General features: G+C 47.9%; 1 protein-coding gene across 2 annotated transcripts in view; it reads left to right on the top strand.

The window, feature by feature from the left end:
* Positions 1-19,638, top strand: part of ECE2 (endothelin converting enzyme 2) — a 135,409-nt gene extending 115,771 nt beyond the window's left edge. For both annotated transcript variants that reach the window (XM_073626597.1, XM_073626596.1), the window contains exons 17-19: positions 13,431-13,621; positions 13,747-13,842; positions 13,956-19,638. In XM_073626597.1, coding sequence (XP_073482698.1) covers positions 13,431-13,621; positions 13,747-13,842; positions 13,956-14,132 — 464 coding nt within the window. In that variant the 3' untranslated portion in view covers positions 14,133-19,638. The remainder of the gene's footprint in view (positions 1-13,430; positions 13,622-13,746; positions 13,843-13,955) is intronic.
* Positions 19,639-19,933: the final 295 nt, after the last annotated feature.

Genomic DNA, 19,933 nt, shown 5'->3' with positions numbered 1-19,933 from the left:
TTGTTTGAAGATGCAGTGAGAGTGTTTCCATGAAAGGCACTGAGTTCTGTAAGTTTGGTTTGGTGAACCCCAGGTGCGATTTGAAAATCACTGCAAGACCTCCTCCTTTTTTTCCAATTCTATGCTCAGATATGATACTGTAGTTCTTGGGCACCAATTCAGTCAGGATGGTGTTGCAGTCGGAAGTTAGCCAGCTTTCTGTAATAAAGAGGCAGTCTATGTTGTTTTCGATGATGAAATCGCGGATTTCCAGCCTGTGCTTGACTGCAGATCTGGTGTTGATCAGGGCGCATGATAGTTGTTGTGGTTGGATCGGTGTCTCTCTGCCTTTGATGGTTGATTGTGGGTTGGTCCTTAGTAATTGTTCTTTTTTTAGTCTTTTTTGCGTGGTGGTTGGTAAAGTTGCGGCCGTGTTTCTTAGCCTGTGGAGGGTGTCTGCTGTGTACTTGAAGTTGCACATGATGCTGAAGGCGGCGTTGCTAGAAAAGAAATTTGTATGACGAAGGCACTGGTGTGGCGATGATAGCCTTGCAGGGGGATGGAGGGATCGGATGGCTGACCACTGCTCTGGAGTGGTGAGAGTGACGGCTGAGTGTTGGAGCGGAGGTACTAGAGGGCGGTGGGCTGCCCACCTCCCTCTCGTTGGTGTCCCCAGCAGATTCCTTCCTTACCATCAGGTGCCCCCAGCAGGGTCCCTCCTTACATCAGGTGCCCCAGCAGAGTCCCTTCCTTACATCAGGTGCCCCCGGTAGAGTCCCTCCCAACACCAGGTGTTCCCAGTTACCAGTGGCATCACTAGGGTTGGTGTCACCTGGTGCGGAAAAACATGGTGTCACCCCACCCACTATAGTCCTCCCTCGGTACAGACCCTGCTCCCACAGTACAGATCCCCCTCCCTCAGTACAGAGCCCCCTCCCTCAGTACAGACCCCCCCAGCACAGTACAGACCCCCCTCCCTCAGTGCAGACCTATCTCAGTGCAGACCCACTTTATCAGTATAGATCCCCTTTAGTGCAGACCCGCCTCCATCAGTATAGACCCCTCACAGTGCAGACCCCCCACCATCAGTATAGACCCCCCTCAGTGCAGACCCAACTCCATCGGTATAGACCCCCTCAGGATAAACCACCCCCTTCTCCATTAGTACAGACCCCCCCAGGACAACCCACCCCCCTCCATCTGTACAAACCCCCCCAGGACAATCCTCCCCCTCCATCTGTACAGACCCCCTCAGGACAACCCACCCCCCATGAGTACAAACCCTCCAGGACAACCCACCCCCCATCAGTACAACCCCCCCTGGACAACCCACCCCCCCATCAGTACAACCCCCCCATCAGTACAACCCGCTATCAGTACAAACCCCCCAGGACAACCCCCCCACCCCATCGGTACAAACCCCTCCCCCAGGACCACCCCCACCATCAGTACAACCCCCCAGGACAACCCACCCCCCATCAGTACAAACCCCCCAGGACAACCCACCCCCCCTCCCCTTATGCACCTGGGCGGGGAGCGGAGGTGGAGTCAGTGTGCAGCCACCCGGAGAGTTGCTTGCTCGGACTGTCACTGACTTTCCGGGCAGCACGCTTGGCACAGGAGGCAGTCAGTGAGAGTGAGACAGAGCAGTCTCACTCAGGGATAGCGCGGTGCCAGGAGCCAGGACTCTCCACCGGGCCTTGGCGCCGCTCAGGATGGTGTGTTTGTCTCCACGCCATTTACTGAACCAAGAGCCGGAGCCTGGGTGGCAAGAAAGCGGCTGCCAATAGAAATGCTCCAGCTGGTCTTCTGTAAAATGGCGATAGAGACAGATTTGACCAGTGTTGCGGACCTCTAGGCGGCGGGAAAGAAAAAAAAAAATCGTGAAAAAAAAAATTTCCCGGGACCGTTCACGGCAAACGGTAATACCAGGTCTAAATCCTGGGAATGTCCCAGGAAATTTGGGACAGTTGGCAAGTATGCCCATTCACAGATCATGTTAAGGGCAGTGTAATCAATGAAAGAATATTTCTCAATGAGGCTAGGTTCACACTAGTGCCGTGCAATTTTGATCTGATTTTCAATGCAATTTTGTAGTGCACCTGCAGTGCAATTTGGTGCACTTTTGATACGTTTTTAATGCATGTTTTACTGTGACTCATCCCTGCTATCAGCCAGCACCCCCCAACATCCTAACGATGAATCATTCTTGCTGTCGGTGGGGATTCCCTGCTGACAGCAGAATGTGAACAAAAGAGCTGGCATTAAACAAAAAAAACTATGTGGGGTCCCTCCCCAATCCATATCAGGCCCTTCCTGTCTGGTATGGATTTTAAGGGGGACCCCACGCCAGGAAAAAAATGCATGGGTCCCCCCCCAAAATCCACACCGGCCCTTTGGTCTGGTATGATTTTATAGAGAACCTCATGCCAAAAAAAAAGGCATGAGGTCCCTCCCAAAAAAAAAAAATCCATAACAGACCCTTATCTGAGCATGCGGCCCAGCAGGCCAGGAAAGCCCCCCCCCCAAACCATACCAGTCCCTCGATATGGGGGGGAGGCACTCTGGCAAAGCACCTTGTCCCCATGTTGATGAGGACAAGGGCCTCTTCCCCACAACCCTGGCCCGGTGGTTGTGGGGATGCAGGGGTAGCTTATCAGAATCTGGAAGCCCCCAGATCACATGACCCTTCCCTAAAGTTGCATTGCAGCTGGGCTGCATTGATGTGAACAGGCACCATTGGAAGCAATTTTATTTCCATTGTCATGCGATACAGTGTGATTCAAGTCACATCTGAAATCACATCAGTCTGAACCAAGCCTAAAGGAGAGAGCAGAAGGGGGCTTGTCCCCTTTTAATCATCTTTAGTGCAGCTGAGCCTGGAGACCCAAAGTTGTTAACTTCCACGTTCAGTAGCACAAAGAGGACAGGTGAAGACTTCTTCAGAATTCAGCAGACTGCACTGCATGGGACATACGTCATTACAGGTAAGTAAAGTAACTAAAGCTGTAGAGGAAAAAAATGTTTTTATTCAAACTTCAGTTTTAGTCAGGGACAACTACTAAATACTGTATATTAGATTTTATTTTCCCAATATATTCTTAAGAACACAAATAAATATTTATATAATTTTACTGCCAATAGAAAGCCTATTTGTACCTATGACATATCACTATTTATATATTTCATAATAAAAAAGATATTAACAGCTAACCCAAAGCAGTGTAAAAAAACAGATGCCAGAATTGCTCAGGTCTTAAAAAAATAAAGGATTTTTCTTTCTTCCTGTGTCCATTGAGAGACACAGGAAGCCTTAATCTTCAGTTGTACTGCCTCCTACAGGAGGACTGGAAAACAACAAACTGTAGGCCAGCTCAGAATAACACTTCTCACTATCAGCATGCCTTAGTGTTTTAAGAGGATGGACATATTTTCTTCAGTTCTGCTGTGTGAAAGACTAACTTACTTTTTATATCACCCTTAGAGCTTGTCTCTCTGATAGTACTATCTAGTGCAGCTGTTTACAGTAGGGTTGCCACCTTTTCTTCAAGCCAAACCCGAACACTTTAGTGGCACGCTGAATTTTCATTTTCTTTCATAGTATACAAAACAAATGAAAATCAAAATGTAGTACAAATAGATGTGAAACCTGTATCTTTTTAAAAAAATTGTGCTGCACCAAAATGCATGATATTTTGTTACCATATGTTTTGCTGCAGGTGAATGAGCGCAAAAGCAAGAGGTGTGGTAGTGCCATTAAGACTTAAAGGCACCACTGCACACCTGCAAAAGAGCTGTGTGTTTTTGTGCATTGCAGGAATGCACACAATTTTGCAGACATTCCTGCAAAGCAAAAATGTCCACCTAGAACAGGGGTAATAAACTTAAACAGAGTACCCCCCTTACATCTGGTGTCCCCATCAGAGTACCTCCCTTACATCTGAATTGCCCTTTAGAGTGCCCCCTTACATCTGCTTTCCCTATCAGGGTGCCCTCTTATATCAGGTGTGCCCACCATAGTACCCCCTTACATCTGGTGTCTCCATCAGAGTCCCCCCTTACATCTGGTGTCCCCATCAGAGTCCCCCCTTACATCTGGTATCCGCATCAGAGTACCTCCCTTACATCTGGTGTGCCCACAAGAGCTCCCCCTTACATCAGGTGTCCCCGTCAGAGCCCCCCCCTACATCTGATGACCCCATCAAAGTACCCCCCTTACATCTGGTGTCCCCATCAGAGTACCTCCCTTACATCTGAATTGCCCTTTAGAGTGCCCCCTTACATCTGCTTTCCCTATCAGGGTGCCCTCTTATATCAGGTGTGCCCACCATAGTACCCCCTTACATCTGGTGTCTCCATCAGAGTCCCCCCTTACATCTGGTGTCCCCATCAGAGTCCCCCCTTACATCTGGTATCCGCATCAGAGTACCTCCCTTACATCTGGTGTGCCCACAAGAGCTCCCCCTTACATCAGGTGTCCCCGTCAGAGCCCCCCCCCTTACATCTGATGACCCCATCAAAGTACCCCCCTTACATCTGGTGTCCCCATCAGAGTACCCCCCCCTTATATCTGGTGTCCCCATCAGAGTACACCCCTTACATCTGGTGTCCCCATCAGAGCTCCCCTCTTACATCTGGTGTGCCCATCAGAGTACCCCCTTACATCTGCTGTCCCCATCAGAGTACCCCCTTACATCTGCTGTCCCCATCAGAGTCCTTCCTTACATCAGGTGTGCCCACCAGAGCTTCCCTTACATCAGGTGTGGCCACCAGAGCCCCCCTTATATCAGGTGTGCCCACCAAAGCCCCACCTTCTACATCAGGTGTGCCCACAAGAGCTCCCCCTTACACCATGTGTCCCCATCAGAGTACCCCCCCTTACATCTGGTGTCCCCATCAGAGTACCCCCCTTACATCTGGTGTCCCCATCAGAGCTCCCCTCTTACATCTGGTATCCCCATCAGAGTACCTCCCTTACATCTGGTGTGCCCATCAGAGTGCCCCCTTACATTTGGTGTCCCCATCAGAGCTCCCCGCTTACATCTGGTGTCCCCATCAGAGTACCCCCCTTACATCTGGTGTCCCCATCAGAGTCCCCCCTTACATCAGGTGTGCCCACCAGATCTCCCTCTTACATCAGGTGTGCCCACCAGAGGCCCCCTTACATCAGGTGTGCCCACCAGAGCCCCCCTTTCTACATCAGGTGTGCCCACCAGAGCTCCCCCCTACATCATGTGTGCACACCAGAGCTCCCCCCTACATCAGGTGTGCACACCAGAGCTCCCTCTTACATCAGGTGTGCACACCAGAGCTCCCCCTTACATCAGATGTCCCCCACCAGAGCTCCCCTTTACATCAGGTGTGCCCACCAGAGCTCCCCCTTACACCAGGTGTGCTCGCCAGGGCCCCCCCTTACATCAGGTGTCCCCACCAAAGCCCCCCTTACCAGAGGCGGCTCTAGGCTTTGTGAGGCCTTAGGCGAAACTTACACATGAGGCCCCAATCACGCCCATAATGGGAAAAAAAGCAATAAAAATGGCTGCAAAAAGATGCACAGATCTAGCAAACAGTTCATCAGCACCACTTCCAGGGCACCCTCCTCACCCATTAGACATATGCAGCCAATAAAACATCTGGGACCCAGCAAGGTGGCAACCCCTCTAAGAATTTCCCGTGTTTTGGGAGAATGGGGAGTGGATGTCACTGAGTCATTCCACATCCATAGAGGAGGTAGAGTGGGGGGATCCCAGTACAGCGCAGGGGGAGAGAGAAATGGGGAGGGAGATATAGAGGAGGAGAAGGAGAGAGAGAGGGGGAGGGAGAGTGGGTGAGAGAGAGAGGGTGAGCGAAAGAGGGTGAGCGAGAGGGGGAGAGAGAGAGGGGGAGCGAGAGGGGGAGAGAGAGAGGGTGAGCGAGAGGGGGGTGAGAGAGAGGGGTAGAGAAAGGGTGCGCAAAGGGGGAGAGAGGGAGGGTGAGCGAGAGGGGAGGAGGGAGGAGAGGAGGGGGGAGAGGGAGAGAGAGGGGAGGGAGAGAGAGAGAAAGAGGGGGAGAGAGAGAGGGAGGGGAGGTGAGAGGGGGAAGAGAGAGAGGAGAGGAGAGGAGAGGGAGGGAATGGTAGGAAGGGGTAAGAGAGAGAGAAGGAGTGTGGTGAGAGAGAGGAGGGAGAGAGAGGAGGGAGGGAAGGAGAGAGAGGGGGAGGGAGAGAGAGAGAGGGGGAGGGAGAGAGAGAGAAAGAGAGGGGGGAGGTGGAGAGAGGAAGGGGGAGAGAGGGAGTGAGGGGGGAGAGAGAGGGTTGAGAGGGGGTAATAGAGAGAGAAGGGGGGAGAGATGGAGTGAGGGAGAGAGAGAGGGGTGAGAGGGGGTGAGAGAGAGAGAGGGGGGGTGAAAAAGAGGGGGTGAGGGAAAGGGGGTGAGAGAGATCCCTGACCATGTCCCTGTCTGCAGCCCCTCCTGTGCCCCATGTCCCAGTCTGTGAGAGCACTGAGGGGGGACAAAGAGCAGGGAGGAGCTGGAGTGTGCTGGGGGTGAGGGGCGGAGGGTGCTGGGGGGTGGAGAGTGCTGGGGGGGTGGGGGGAGAGTGCTAGGGATGGGGGCCGGAGAGTGCTGGTGGGTGGGGGCCAGAGAGTGCTGGGGCCAGAGAGTGCTGGGGGGGGTGGGGGGCCGGAGAGTGCTGGGGGGCAGAGAGAATTGGGAAAGGTGGAGAGCACAGGAGGGGTGGGGGCTGGAGAACGCTGGAGGGGAGCTTGAGAGGGGGGAGAAGAAAGAATTGGAGTGGAGAGCAGGGGGGTGCTGGTGAAATGGGGCCGGAGCCAGGGAGGACAAGGAGAAGCTGGAGAGCAGGAGGGGCAGAGCCAGAGAGCACAAGGAGGGGCTGGAGAGCAGGAGGGGCAGAGTCAGGGAGCACACGGAGGGGCTGGAGAGCAGGAGGGATGGAGCCAGGGAGCACAAGGAAGGGTCGGAGAGCACAGGATGCAGAAAAAGTTATGCTCCATGCAGCCGCTGAATGATCATGTCTCCTCTACTTCCTGCAGACATTCAGTGGCTGCATGGAGGAATATGGAAAAATCAGTTCCACTATGTTCAGTCTCCCCACCGCTCCTCCTATTCAGGCACACAGGGAGGCTGCAGGGGCACTCACCTTTTCTCCGGTCAGCCAGGCAGCATAAGAACTCCTTCCTCTTCACAATCATGGGGCAGCTCAGCTGGATAGCTTCAGCGACCCCCCCCCCCGGCCCTGACTACAGAACCAAATAGGAGGCAGGTGCGGAGAGGTCGGGTGAGCGGTGCAGGCTGAAGTAGCAGCTCAGCTGCGGGTCCCACATGGACATGCCACCCACATGCCTTGGAGCCAGATGCTGTTATCCAGCCGCTGCCGCCACCTAGAGGCCTCTATAATCCCGCTCCCCGCACTTGCTGCCACCAGACCGGGATGCTCCATGATGAGACCTTGACATCAGTGTTGATCACAGGCAAATTAGGCTGCCGCGAGGCCCCTGTGAGTGCGTGGCCTTTGCCTAGTTTGCCTAATTAGAGAGCCGCCTCTGCCCCTTACATCAGGTGTGCCCACCAGAGCTCCCCCTTACATCAGGTATGCCCACCAGAGCTTCCCCTTACATTAGGTGTCCCCACCAGAACTCTCCCTTACATCAGGAGTGCCCACCAGAGCCCCCCCTTACATCAGGTGTCCCCATCAGAGTACCCCCTTACATCTGGTGTCCCCATCAGAGTCCCCCCTTACATCAGGTGTGCCCACCAGATCTCCCTCTTACATCAGGTGTGCCCACCAGAGCTCCCCTTACATCAAGTGTCCCCACCAGAGCTCACTGTTACATCAGGTGTCCCCACCAGAGCTCACCCTTACATCAGGTGTGCCCACCAGAGCTTCCCCTTACATTGCGTGTCCCCACCAAAGCTCTCCCTTACATCAGGTGTGCCCACCAGAGCTCCCCATTACATCAAGTGTCCCCACCAGAGCTCCCCTTACATCAGGTGTCCCCACCAGAGCTCCCCCTTACATCAGGTGTGCCCACCAGAGCTTCGCCTTACATTAGGTGTCCCCACCAGAACTCACTGTTACATCAGGTGTGCCCACCAGAACTCCCTCTTACGGCAGGTGTGCCCACCAGCGCCCCCCTTACATCAGGTGTGCCCACCAGAGCCCCCCTTTCTACATCAGGTGTGCCCACCAGAGCTCCCCCCTACATCAGATGTGCACACCAGAGCTCCCCCCTACATCAGGTGTGCACACCAGAGCTCCCTCTTACATCAGGTGTGCACACCAGAGTTCACTGTTACATCAGGTGTCCTCACTAGAACTCTTCCTTACATCAGGTGTGCCCACCAGAGCTCCCCCTTACACCAGGTCTCCAAACCAGGGCTCCCCTTACATCAGGTGTCCCCACCATAGCTCCCTCTTACATCAGGTGTGGCCACCAGAGCTTCCCCTTACATTAGGTGTGCCCACCAGAGCTACCCCTTACATCAGGTGTCCCCACCAGAGCTCATTCTTACATCAGGTGTGCCCACCAAAGCTCCCCCTTCCATCAGGTGTGCCCACCAGAGCTCCCTCTTACATTAAGTGTTCCCACCAGAACTCCGCCTTACATCAGGTCTGCCCACCAGAGCTCACCTTACATCAGGTGTCCCCCCCTCCCAGGGCTCCCCATACTTTATGTGTCCCCACCAGGGTTTCCCTTACATCAGGTGTCCTCATCAGAGTTCCCCCTTACATAAGGTGTGCTCACCAGAGCTCCCTCTTACATCAGGTGTGCTCACCAGAGCTCCCCCTTACATCAGGTGTGCCCACCAGAGCTCCCCCTTACATCAAGTATTACCAGCAGAGCTCCCCCCTTACTCCTCCTGTTATCAGGCAGTCTGAAAACCAGACACATGATTCAAAACCCGGACTGTCCGGGTGAGTCCCAGACAGGTGGCAACCCTAGTCTCCAGCCTGGCTTTCAGAGTGTCACTTCCAGGTCCCGCTGGACTGGACATTGTGGGGATAGCCTGGAAGTAACCTTTGAGCACTGGGTTTAATGTGGGAGGATTTTTTAACTCTATGCTGGTAACAGTTATTCACGGATTGCTTTTCAGGTCCAGAACCGCTGCCGTTGACTCAGTTCTTCTGCCTCTAGAGACTTTGTGAATATACTGGTTAGTCTACCAGGAGTACTAGTACTAGTACCTCAATTAAATAGGTCCCTGGGTGCCTTTGGGATTCTACTTTTTTCAATGGTTTCCAATGTGGAAGGGCTTATCCCTGTAGAACTGAGCGATGACATGTTCCACTTGGTAGGTATCATGCCGATGCCATCTGTATTGTCTTTTCCGCCATGCAGCATCAATGACACATTTGCCCACTGCTGTGCCCACCAGAGCCCCCCTTACATCAAGTGTGCCCACCAGAGTTCCCCCTTACATCGGGTGCCCAACCAGGTCTCCCCTTACATCAGGTGTCCCCACCAGGGCTCCTCTTACATCAGGGGTCCCCACCAGAGCTCCCTCTTACATCAAGTGTTCCCACCAGAGCTCCCGCTTACATCAGGTCTGCCCACCAGAGCTTCCCTTACATCAGGTGTCCCCACCAGGGCTTCCCTTACATCAGGTGTCCCCACTAGGTCTCCCCCTACATCAGGTGTCCTACCAGGGCTCCCCCTTACATCAGGTGTCCCTACTAAAGCTCCCCCTTACATCAGGTGTGCCCACCAAAGCGCCATCTTACATCAGGTGTGCCCACTAGAACTCCCCCTTACATCAGGTGTGCCTACGAGAGGTCCCTCTTACATCAGGTGTGCTCACCAGAGCTCCCCTTTACATCAGGTGTGCTCACCAGAGCTCCCCTTTACATCAGGTGTGCCCACCAAAGCCCCCTCTTTCATCAGGTGTTCCCGCCAGAGCTCCCTCTTACATCAGGTGTGCCCACCAGAGCTTCCTCTTACATCAGGTGTGCCCACCAGAGCTCCCCCTTACATCAGGTGTCCCCACCAGAGCTCCCTCTTACATCAAGTGTTCCCACCAGAGCTCCCGCTTACATCAGGTCTGCCCACCAGAGCTTCCCTTACATTAGGTGTCCCCACCAGGGCTTCCCTTACATCAGGTGTCCCCACCAGGTCTCCCCCTACATCAGGTGTCCTACCAGGGCTTCCCCTTACATCAGGTGTCCCTAATAAAGCTCCCCCTTTACATCAGGTGTGCCCACCAAAGCACCCTCTTACATCAGGTGTGCCACTAGAACTCCCCCTTACATCAGGTGTGCCTACCAGAGGTCCCTCTTACATCAGGCGTGCCTACGAGAGGTCCCTCTTACATCAGGTGTGCTCACCAGAGCTCCCCTTTACATCAGGTGTTCCCGCCAGAGCTCCCTCTTACATCAGGTGTGCCCAGGTTGTTTCTGACTTTGTGGTTTAGGAATTTCAGGATATTGTGCTGTCTCCATAGCGTTGGCCATCCTGGTGGAGAGTGATCTGATCTGGGTTTGACAGTGGCATACATCAACTATCAGGGAAGAATCTTAAGTCTTATCAGAAGTCTTGCAGTGGCAAGAAACGTAGATAAGATCCAGTTCTGGGCAGAACCTCACTATCCTGCCTAGTCTGTTGTAAATCCAAAGTATAGACAACTAGAAGGCAGACTTATGCCCCGTACACACGGTCTGATTTTCCGATGGAAAATGTGTGATAGGACCTTGTTGTCGGAAATTCCAACCGTGTGTAGGCTCCTCCCCTAACATCAGGTGTCCCCACCAGGGCTCCTCTTACATCAGGGGTTCCCACCAGAGCTCCCGCTTACATCAGGTCTGCCCACCAGAGCTTCCCTTACATCAGGTGTCCCCACCAGGGCTTCCCTTACATCAGGTGTCCCCACCAGGTCTCCCCCTACATCAGGTGTCCTACCAGGGCTCCCCCTTACATCAGGTGTCCCTACTAAAGCTCCCCCTTACATCAGGTGTGCCCACCAAAGCGCCCTCTTACATCAGGTGTGCCCACTAGAACTCCCCCTTACATCAGGTGTGCCTACGAGAGGTCCCTCTTACATCAGGTGTGCTCACCAGAGCTCCCCTTTACATCAGGTGTGCCCACCAAAGCCCCCTCTTACATCAGGTGTTCCCGCCAGAGCTCCCTCTTACATCAGGTGTGCCCACCAGAGCTTCCTCTTACATCAGGTGTGCCCACCAGAGCTCCCCCTTACATCAGGTGTCCCCACCAGAGCTCCCTCTTACATCAAGTGTTCCCACCAGAGCTCCCGCTTACATCAGGTCTGCCCACCAGAGCTTCCCTTACATTAGGTGTCCCCACCAGGGCTTCCCTTACATCAAGTGTCCCCACCAGGTCTCCCCCTACATCAGGTGTCCTACCAGGGCTTCCCCTTACATCAGGTGTCCCTACTAAAGCTCCCCCTTACATCAGGTGTGCCCACCAAAGCACCCTCTTACATCAGGTGTGCCCACTAGAACTCCCCCTTACATCAGGTGTGCCTACCAGAGGTCCCTCTTACATCAGGCGTGCCTACGAGAGGTCCCTCTTACATCAGGTGTGCTCACCAGAGCTCCCCTTTACATCAGGTGTGCCCACCAAAGCCCCCTCTTACATCAGGTGTTCCTGCCAGAGCTCCCTCTTACATCAGGTGTGCCCAGGTTGTTTCTGACTTTGTGGTTTAGGAATTTCAGGATATTGTGCTGTCTCCATAGCGTTGGCCATCCTGGTGGAGAGTGATCTGATCTGGGTTTGACAGTGGCATACATCAACTATCAGGGAAGAATCTTAAGTCTTATCAGAAGTCTTGCAGTGGCAAGAAACGTAGATAAGATCCAGTTCTGGGCAGAACCTCACTATCCTGCCTAGTCTGTTGTAAATCCAAAGTATAGACAACTAGAAGGCAGACTTATGCCCCATACACACGGTCGGATTTTCCGACGGAAAATGTGTGATAGGACCTTGTTGTCGGAAATTCCAACCGTGTGTAGGCTCCATCACACATTTTCCATCGGATTTTCCGACACACAAAGTTTGAGAGCGGGCTATAAAATTTTCCGACAACAAAATCCATTCTCGGAATTTGCGATCGTGTGTACACAAATCCGACGCACAAAGTGCCACGCATGCTCAGAATAAATAAAGAGATGAAAGCTATTGGCTACTGCCCCGTTTATAGTCCCGACGTACGTGTTTTACGTCACCGCGTTCAGAATGATGGGATTTTCCGACAACTTTGTGTGACCGTGTGTATGCAAGACAAGTTTGAGCCAACATCCGTCGGAAAAAATCATAGGATTTTGTTGTCGGAATGTCCGATCAATGTCCGACCGTGTGTACGGGGCATTCGTCAGCGGACAACACCTAGACCCAGGGAATGATCCCTAAATCCAGAGGTGTTTCAGGACCTATTTTGCAGGCAGGGAATGCCTGATTTTGACCTCTTGGCTTACAGGTTCAACAACAACTAGACAGGTTTGCCTTCAGGTACAGGGATCCTCTTGTGGAAGCAGTGGATGCTCTGGTGGCTCTGTGGGATCAGTACACTCTGATCTTTGCCTTTCCTCCACTGAAACTTCTTCACCAGCTTCGCAAAATGGAGAACATTTCAGTGATCCTCATTGCTCCCAACTGGCCCAGGTGGATGTGGTATGCCGACCTACTAAAACGTATTGCTCATTGAGAGACAGAGAAAGACTTAAAGAGTAAGTTCACCTTGAGTCTAATTTTCCAATAAAGTCCACATGCACCACCCTGCCCCCAATATATGAAAACACAAACAAAAGTCCACCTTTTCAGCTGCTGACACCACTGTCCTCCCCAATCCTTCCTGCAGATGGCTGAATGCATGTATCCAGTGCTGGATGCACAGCCCCGCAAGTCCACAAATGAGCACGCTAAGCCTCCATTCTCATTCATGCATACACAGTTCACTCTCCTTTACTCTTGTAAAACAGCTGAGCTGAGCTGTGAGAGCAAGCAGATTGCACATGCAAAGGGGCGAGGGAGACTGGGAATGTTCATTTGTGGATTTCCAGAACCCAGCATACGGAACTAGGTGCATCCTGCCAACTGTAGGACAAATTGGGGAGGACAGTGGTGTTAACAGCTAAAGAATTGGATTTTCTTAATGAAAGGGAGCACAGCATTTTATTATATTGGGGAAAATGTGGTGCATGGGGACTTAGTTCTTAAATAGAATTTTAATAATGTTTAGTATAAAGCTTTCCTTCTTTACCTCTTAGTTCAAGACCTGCACAGTGTGTCACTTAATACATGCACCAATAGAGGATTTTTTCAAGTTACTCCTGTGCAGCAAAGAAATATTTGTCTATGAGACAATGGTTGTGTAAGATGATAGAAACATGAATTACGAGTAGCAATGCTATATGTTTTTGTTGGTCAAGGTACTAGTGATTTACATGGGTTCCCTTTGAAGTACACTTAAGCCCAGTCATCCACTATCATGTTTCATTACAGGTCGAGAATATGATGAGGATGGAAATTTGCGTCCTTGGTGGCAAAATTCTTCTTTGGAAGCATTTAAAAACCGTACTGAGTGTATGGTCAGTCAGTACAATGCTTACACTGTAAATGGAGAGAAAGTCAATGGAAAACAAACACTGGGGGAAAACATAGCAGATAATGGAGGACTGAAAGCAGCATATCATGTAAGTAACACGTTGTAGCATCTTAATCATTGTTCTGATTTTTTAATACTAGTGTAGCATGTTTTGGTCTTGAAGCCTAGCATGATGTACTTTTATATGTCATATGGCCAATTCTTTTGTTTCAGGCTTACAAATCTTGGCTGCAAAAACATGGTGAGGAGAAACGATTGCCTGGAGTAGGGCTGTCCAACCACCAACTCTTTTTTGTAGGATTCGCACAGGTAAAAAAAGAAAGAACTGGCCTATGGATACTGTCCTAAATGACATAAATTGTTCCTAGATTTGCTTGAACATTCATGTTGGCACTGAGCTTTCTCTGCAATCTTTTTTGCAGGTATGGTGCTCTGTACGGACTCCGGAGAGTAGCCATGAAGGATTAGTCACGGATCCCCACAGTCCTGCAAAGTTCAGAGTGATTGGAACCTTGTCAAACTCAAAAGACTTTGCTGAACATTTCAATTGTCCCAAAGGGACCCCAATGAACCCAGGAAAATACTGTGATGTGTGGTGAAAATCTAGATGCACATATTAGTATGGCTGCTTGTTCTGCATATACATGAGGTTAACTTTAAATGGTAATTTTACCAAAATGGATAATTCATTTATGGGAATTGTTGGTAGGTTGAATCATCCCCTGTCTTGTATCTCTTAGAAACTCCAGTGGTTTGATCTCTAAAGTTTCAAGGTCTGCATTTACTAAGTGAAGTTCTTAGTTCTGTCAGCTTGTAAAGACACGATCAATTATGTTACCAGCTCTACTCTACGTATTGAATCTTGCTTATGCTGCATTTCATAGTATAAAGTCACTTATGTAAAAATGCAGCAAAGAATGTGAGACCCTTTGGAATAGCTGTGGCAATTAAGAAGCAGAATCCTCAAAAGATATAAGAAGAGGGTTATTCAACCTGTTACACATTAATTTGGATAAACAAAACAATTCAAGTAGAACTCTAGCAAAAGTTTTCTTTTTTCTTTGATTTGTGAGTAAGGGTTAGACCCACTGTCAGGTTTCATTGCTGTTCACCTTTTAGTAGATTTCCCTCACTTCCTGTTCTGGTGACATATTGGAAAGAAAAACATTTTCCCCACCAGAGACATACATTGCAACACTGTCACAGAGGTTATACACTTTACCCACTCACCCAATAAAGGTGCACTTATTTTTGTCATGTCTCCTATTGGATTGATTCAATAACAAAACAGGAAGTCAGGGGAGATTTTCTTAATGGTGACTCAGCAGTATAAATACAATTTCAAAACCATTTCCTATTCTATCCAAATTAATTTAAGAAATAACTGGAGTTCTACATTAGGGGAATCATGTAGTGAGTATGTTTTGAGGTTTCCATTGCTTATCTCTCCTTTAGAAAATGTATGATAGTTTCCTGACTGCCATGGTAAATTAGTAGCGTCTGAACATTCTGAGGTGTTGACCATTATTTTATCTTCACTAAGACTTTCTAATCTGCATGGTTGTTCCAGGTTAGAACCCAGAAAGTACAGATGACAGAGAATCAGTATGAAACCAGCATTTTCAGAAGGAGGTCAGCAATGGCAACCTTTGCAGTTCTCCCAAAAAAGGTTTCCTTTAAATCTTAAGTTAAAGTGTATGAGATACTGGTAATGAATGTAATGATACATTTTATATGATTTGTTATGTTTGTATGATGGGTGATACGATGTAATAGATGGTACAAAAGTGGATGTGATCTGTTAGTGACAGACAGGATTTGTAAAAGTTTGTTTTTATCATGATGACGTAGCATAATTATGACCAAAGATAGAAGCAGTTCACTAAATTAAGTGCCAAATAGAGAAAGTAAGTATCTCTTATAGCATGAAAAGCAACATCATTGGGTTATATTCAATCGTTTTGGCTTATTCACCTATAATATTTTTATCTACAAAACTGAGTATAATTACATACCTTAGAAGTCTTTAAAGATGATATGGCTATTTTTATAAGACTCCCATAGGGTCAAGGAAGTAAAGGAATTGATAATTCACTATGTGCAGGTATATACAGCTATTGAGCTGTGAGGGTATTAAGTCACTGCATACACTGTTTAATTGCCTATAACACCCCCACGATTTTTATCAGTTTATGTCAATCTGTACAATGAAAGAAAAGTTCTGATTGGTTGCTGATGGTTAATATAGTTTAGCTTTATTACTTAAAATGAGAGCTTAGTACAAAATGCTTTCTTGGTTACTACTTTTCCTTATTCTGCCTAGTGGACCTGACAGATCATAATTAATAATCCTATTAGACTATCAATGGAAGGACACTTCCCAAAATGTTTGTATTGTGGTATGGTTGAAACCCACATACAAACATTGATATGGATTGTGTGAATAGAGCGCTTTGTTATCACAAAGCAAATCAAGTGCCAGAACATTTAACCATTAATATGCCTTTTATGAGACCCCTACTTTATTAGCTGCGCTAACATGTAAAGCAGTGTTTTAGCAATGAATGACACATATGCGAATGTGAACTGACATGGGTATTTTAAATTGTATTCAGAAGTGTGTAAAGATTATCTCTAGTATAACACTGAATGAATGCTGACTTTGTGTGTATGTCCAAAAAAAAAAGATGTACTTGGAACATGATTTGAGCACAGGCACATAGAACATGCTCTGTACACATGCAGTCTGTTTGTGCGCTGATAATATTAGATTCACTATGTGGTAACTAGCAACCTAGAGCTATTCAGATCCTGTCATTGTGCGATCCAGCCTTTGGGCTTTCACTTTTTACTAAAGGAGAAGTAAAGGCTCGTCCTTTAAAATAAGATTGTTGGAAACTGAACAGACAACTGAAGCAGGAAAAAACTTAGTAATGATTTTCTATTCCTTACAGAGTCATAGCTGGTATTTAACTGCTTCCACCTCATGCAGAGGTAGAAGGGCACGTACAGGCAGATTACTGTACCTGTACGTTGTCCTTTAAGAGGCGGCTCGCGGGCCCGGGAGCTCCATGACCGCGATCGTGGGTCCCATGGACCCGATGTCCGCGGGATACCCGTGATCGTCTCACGGTGAGGAAGAATGGGGAGAGGCTAATGTAAACAAGCATCTCCTCGTTCTGCCTAGTGACACTGTCACTGATCTCTGCTCCCTGTGATCGGGAGCAGTGATCAGTGTAGTGTAACACATGCCCCCCCCCCACAGTTAGAAACACTCCCTAGGACACACTTAACCCCCACAGCGCCACCTAGTGGTTAACCTCTTCACTGCCAGTGACATTTTTACAGTAATCAATGCAATTTTCTAGCTTTGATCGCTGTATTAATGCCAATGGTCCCAAAAATGTGTCAAAATTGTACGATGTGTCCGCCATAATGTCGCAGTCATGATAAAAATCGCCACCATTACTAGTAAAAAAAAATTATCAATAAAAATGCCATAAAAACTATCCCCTATTTTGTAGACGTTATAACTTTTGCTCAAACCAATCAATAAATGCTTATTGCGATTTTTTTTTACCAAAAATATGTAGAAGAATACGTATCGGTCTAAACTGAGGGGAAAAAAATGGTTTTTTAAATATTTTTGGGGGATATTTATTATAGCAAAAAGTAAAAAATAATTCATTTTTTTCAAAATTGTCGCTATTTGTTTGTTTATAGCGCAAAAAATAAAAACCGCAGAGCTGATCAAATACCACCAAAAGAAAGCTCTATTTGTGAGAAAAAAAACGTCAATTTTGTTTGGGAGCCACGTCGCACGTCCGCACAATTGTCAGTTAAAGCAACGCAGTGCCGAATCGCAAAAAGTGCTCTGGTCAGGAAGGGGTAAATTATTCCAGGGCTGAAGTGGTTAAAGAGTGATGGGTACAACCCCCAAAACCTTACTGGTATTATCACAGTGGCACCCGGTGCATGCCCCACTGTTAGGTCCCTGATTATCAGAAGCATCAGAACATCAAAAAGGCTATGTGATGTCACATGCATCATAGAAGTTACTATAACAGATTGCTGTATGAAAGTGGATGTATGCAAAGTACTGTATGAATGTGCTGAGAAGGTAATGCAAGTGTGGTAGCTGTTTGTATATGTGTTCAATCTGAGATGACTGTGCTTTATGAGAATACGCTGTCTGTGACTGTGTTCTAAGTGATAAAACCAATATGCTGCACATGTGTATACTTATAAAATATGCTGTGTGTTGATGTTGCTGGTGCTAAATGCAGTGTCAGCTTTACTTCACCACACATCTGACCGTCTGCTGTCATGGGGGTCCCTATCCTGGGAAGGGTCTTATTGCCCCATCAATCTTCCTCTTTTGCACTGTATGGAACACATATCACGCTGGCATCATGCTTTTGAGACTAGAAAGAGTAAACGTCACATAGTGTTCTGCCAGGCTACACTGGGATACCATACAATCATTTTAAAGACATCACCTGTCCTTCAATGCCCGAAAATGTAGCAGGAACAAAGGATTTATACAGAGATACTGTTTTACGCTTGCTGCATGAACTAAATTCATTGTGACATTTTAAATGATCCAGCAATGACAGACCTCAACCTCCCAAAGATACATCAGGGGATCCATAAAACACAGGATACTCGAAAAGAGAAAAATGAAAACCATGCCTTAATCGCCAGCACACCCACATAGAGATTTATATTAGAGATTCTAATTCAGTTAGAAACTCAGTGCCACATAGCGTGAACCAGTTAAGTTTTACATTGTTTTAGTGAGTTATGCAGTTCTCACTTTTAGGCAAGTAGCCTATGTCAGGGTAAATATGTTTCTTTTCCTCCTATGTATTACATGTACTGCAAAGAGAGTGCTATTGCCAGTCTGTGGGAGAAGTAATATGAATATTTCTTAGAAACAAAGGGTCATAAATGCTTTGAAGCCCTAGAATAGCTATATGCAACCTGAGGACTGTCATTTGGCACCCTACTGCCACCTTTGAGGACCATGCCACTACTATAGGACACAAGGCCTAGGAGAGCCTGTGGAAAAATGTCATTACATTTACTTTCTCCCTGAAGTCCTATTCATACAACACCTGTTAGTATGATGTCCAGAGTCTTGCATAATGATTGAAACAATATTGGCTTTGTAAAGTACATGCTGAAAATCTGCACAGTTCAGCAGCAGACAAAACCAGCAGTACAGAAGGTACTCTAGGTATGCCTGATTGGGACATCATGCCAATTTACCACTTACCCAAATTTTACTAGAGGCCTGCAGATTTGTCATTCAGTGCCCAGTCTTACCCAACATGTTCAGCCAGTAGCCATTTGTAGGATTTACAAGGCTGCATAAGCATGTTCTAGGTAAAGAAAGCCAGTGTGCACATGCCATTCAATGAGAGGGATGGGGCTATGTGCTGTTGTATTGATAGACCTGTTGTCTACTCCCTCCACACCTACCTCACACTGTGACATCTGCTGTTTCTCCCACTGTTACACACAATCTGTGTGCTGATATGAAGGACACAAGGAGTTTTACTCAGGAGGCAGCCATCATAGATGATCTACTGGAAAAGATGTGGATCAGTAAAGGATGGCTTGAGATTTCAGCACAAAACACATTTGAACTATTGACAGCTTCGCACCTGTGATATGTACTGTCTGCTCAACCATGTACTCAGACTGTCAAGCAGTGCATTGTGGTAAGTGTAGTCCTTGTGTAGCACCGTTAGGTAGTATTAGATCTGGTCATTAAAACCATGAAACTTCTCAAGTCTCAGTGGAACACATGGGTTATAATCCTCAGTAATTTAAATACAATACAGGGACACCTGTGTGTGAACTATCACTTGGCTGTACTAAGCTTCACATTATTCTACTTGGTTTCATGCAGTAGGATATTTCACAAATAATGCAATGTTTGCATATAATTCCACTGATCCTATACTTTGACTCAGTGGGTATGAACTACACATCACCTCATTATATAATGTTACTGTTTACTAGATGCTTGTGGCTTCTCCATTGTGTATCTGTGAAAAGGTTTTATTTTTTCATGTCTATTAAACCCAAAAGAATCTGCTTGCATTTGTGTTTGAAAATTCTTTAGTTGGGCATACACTGTAATTATTCTTTCAATGTGGACAAGACGTTAACATGAGTATACGTTATAAAGTTTTTTTTTTATCACTGTAACTTTGGATAGATCGCCAGTGGTAGATTGGCTTAATTGGGCTTTTAGGGTTCTGACGGCTTTACGTTGAGTTATCAATTTCACTGGGATGGATATCTAGAGAGTAATAGAAAAACTGAAATACTTTGCCTAGGGAAAATTCTGTACTTTCTAGTACAGGCATACCCCATTTTTAAGTACACA

The sequence above is a fragment of the Aquarana catesbeiana genome, linkage group LG04 (genome assembly GCF_042186555.1).
Source record: "Aquarana catesbeiana isolate 2022-GZ linkage group LG04, ASM4218655v1, whole genome shotgun sequence".
Classification (NCBI taxonomy): Eukaryota; Metazoa; Chordata; class Amphibia; order Anura; family Ranidae; genus Aquarana; species Aquarana catesbeiana.
Note: the sequence above shows the minus strand (reverse complement) of the source record. Positions and strands in the feature narration are given on the sequence as shown.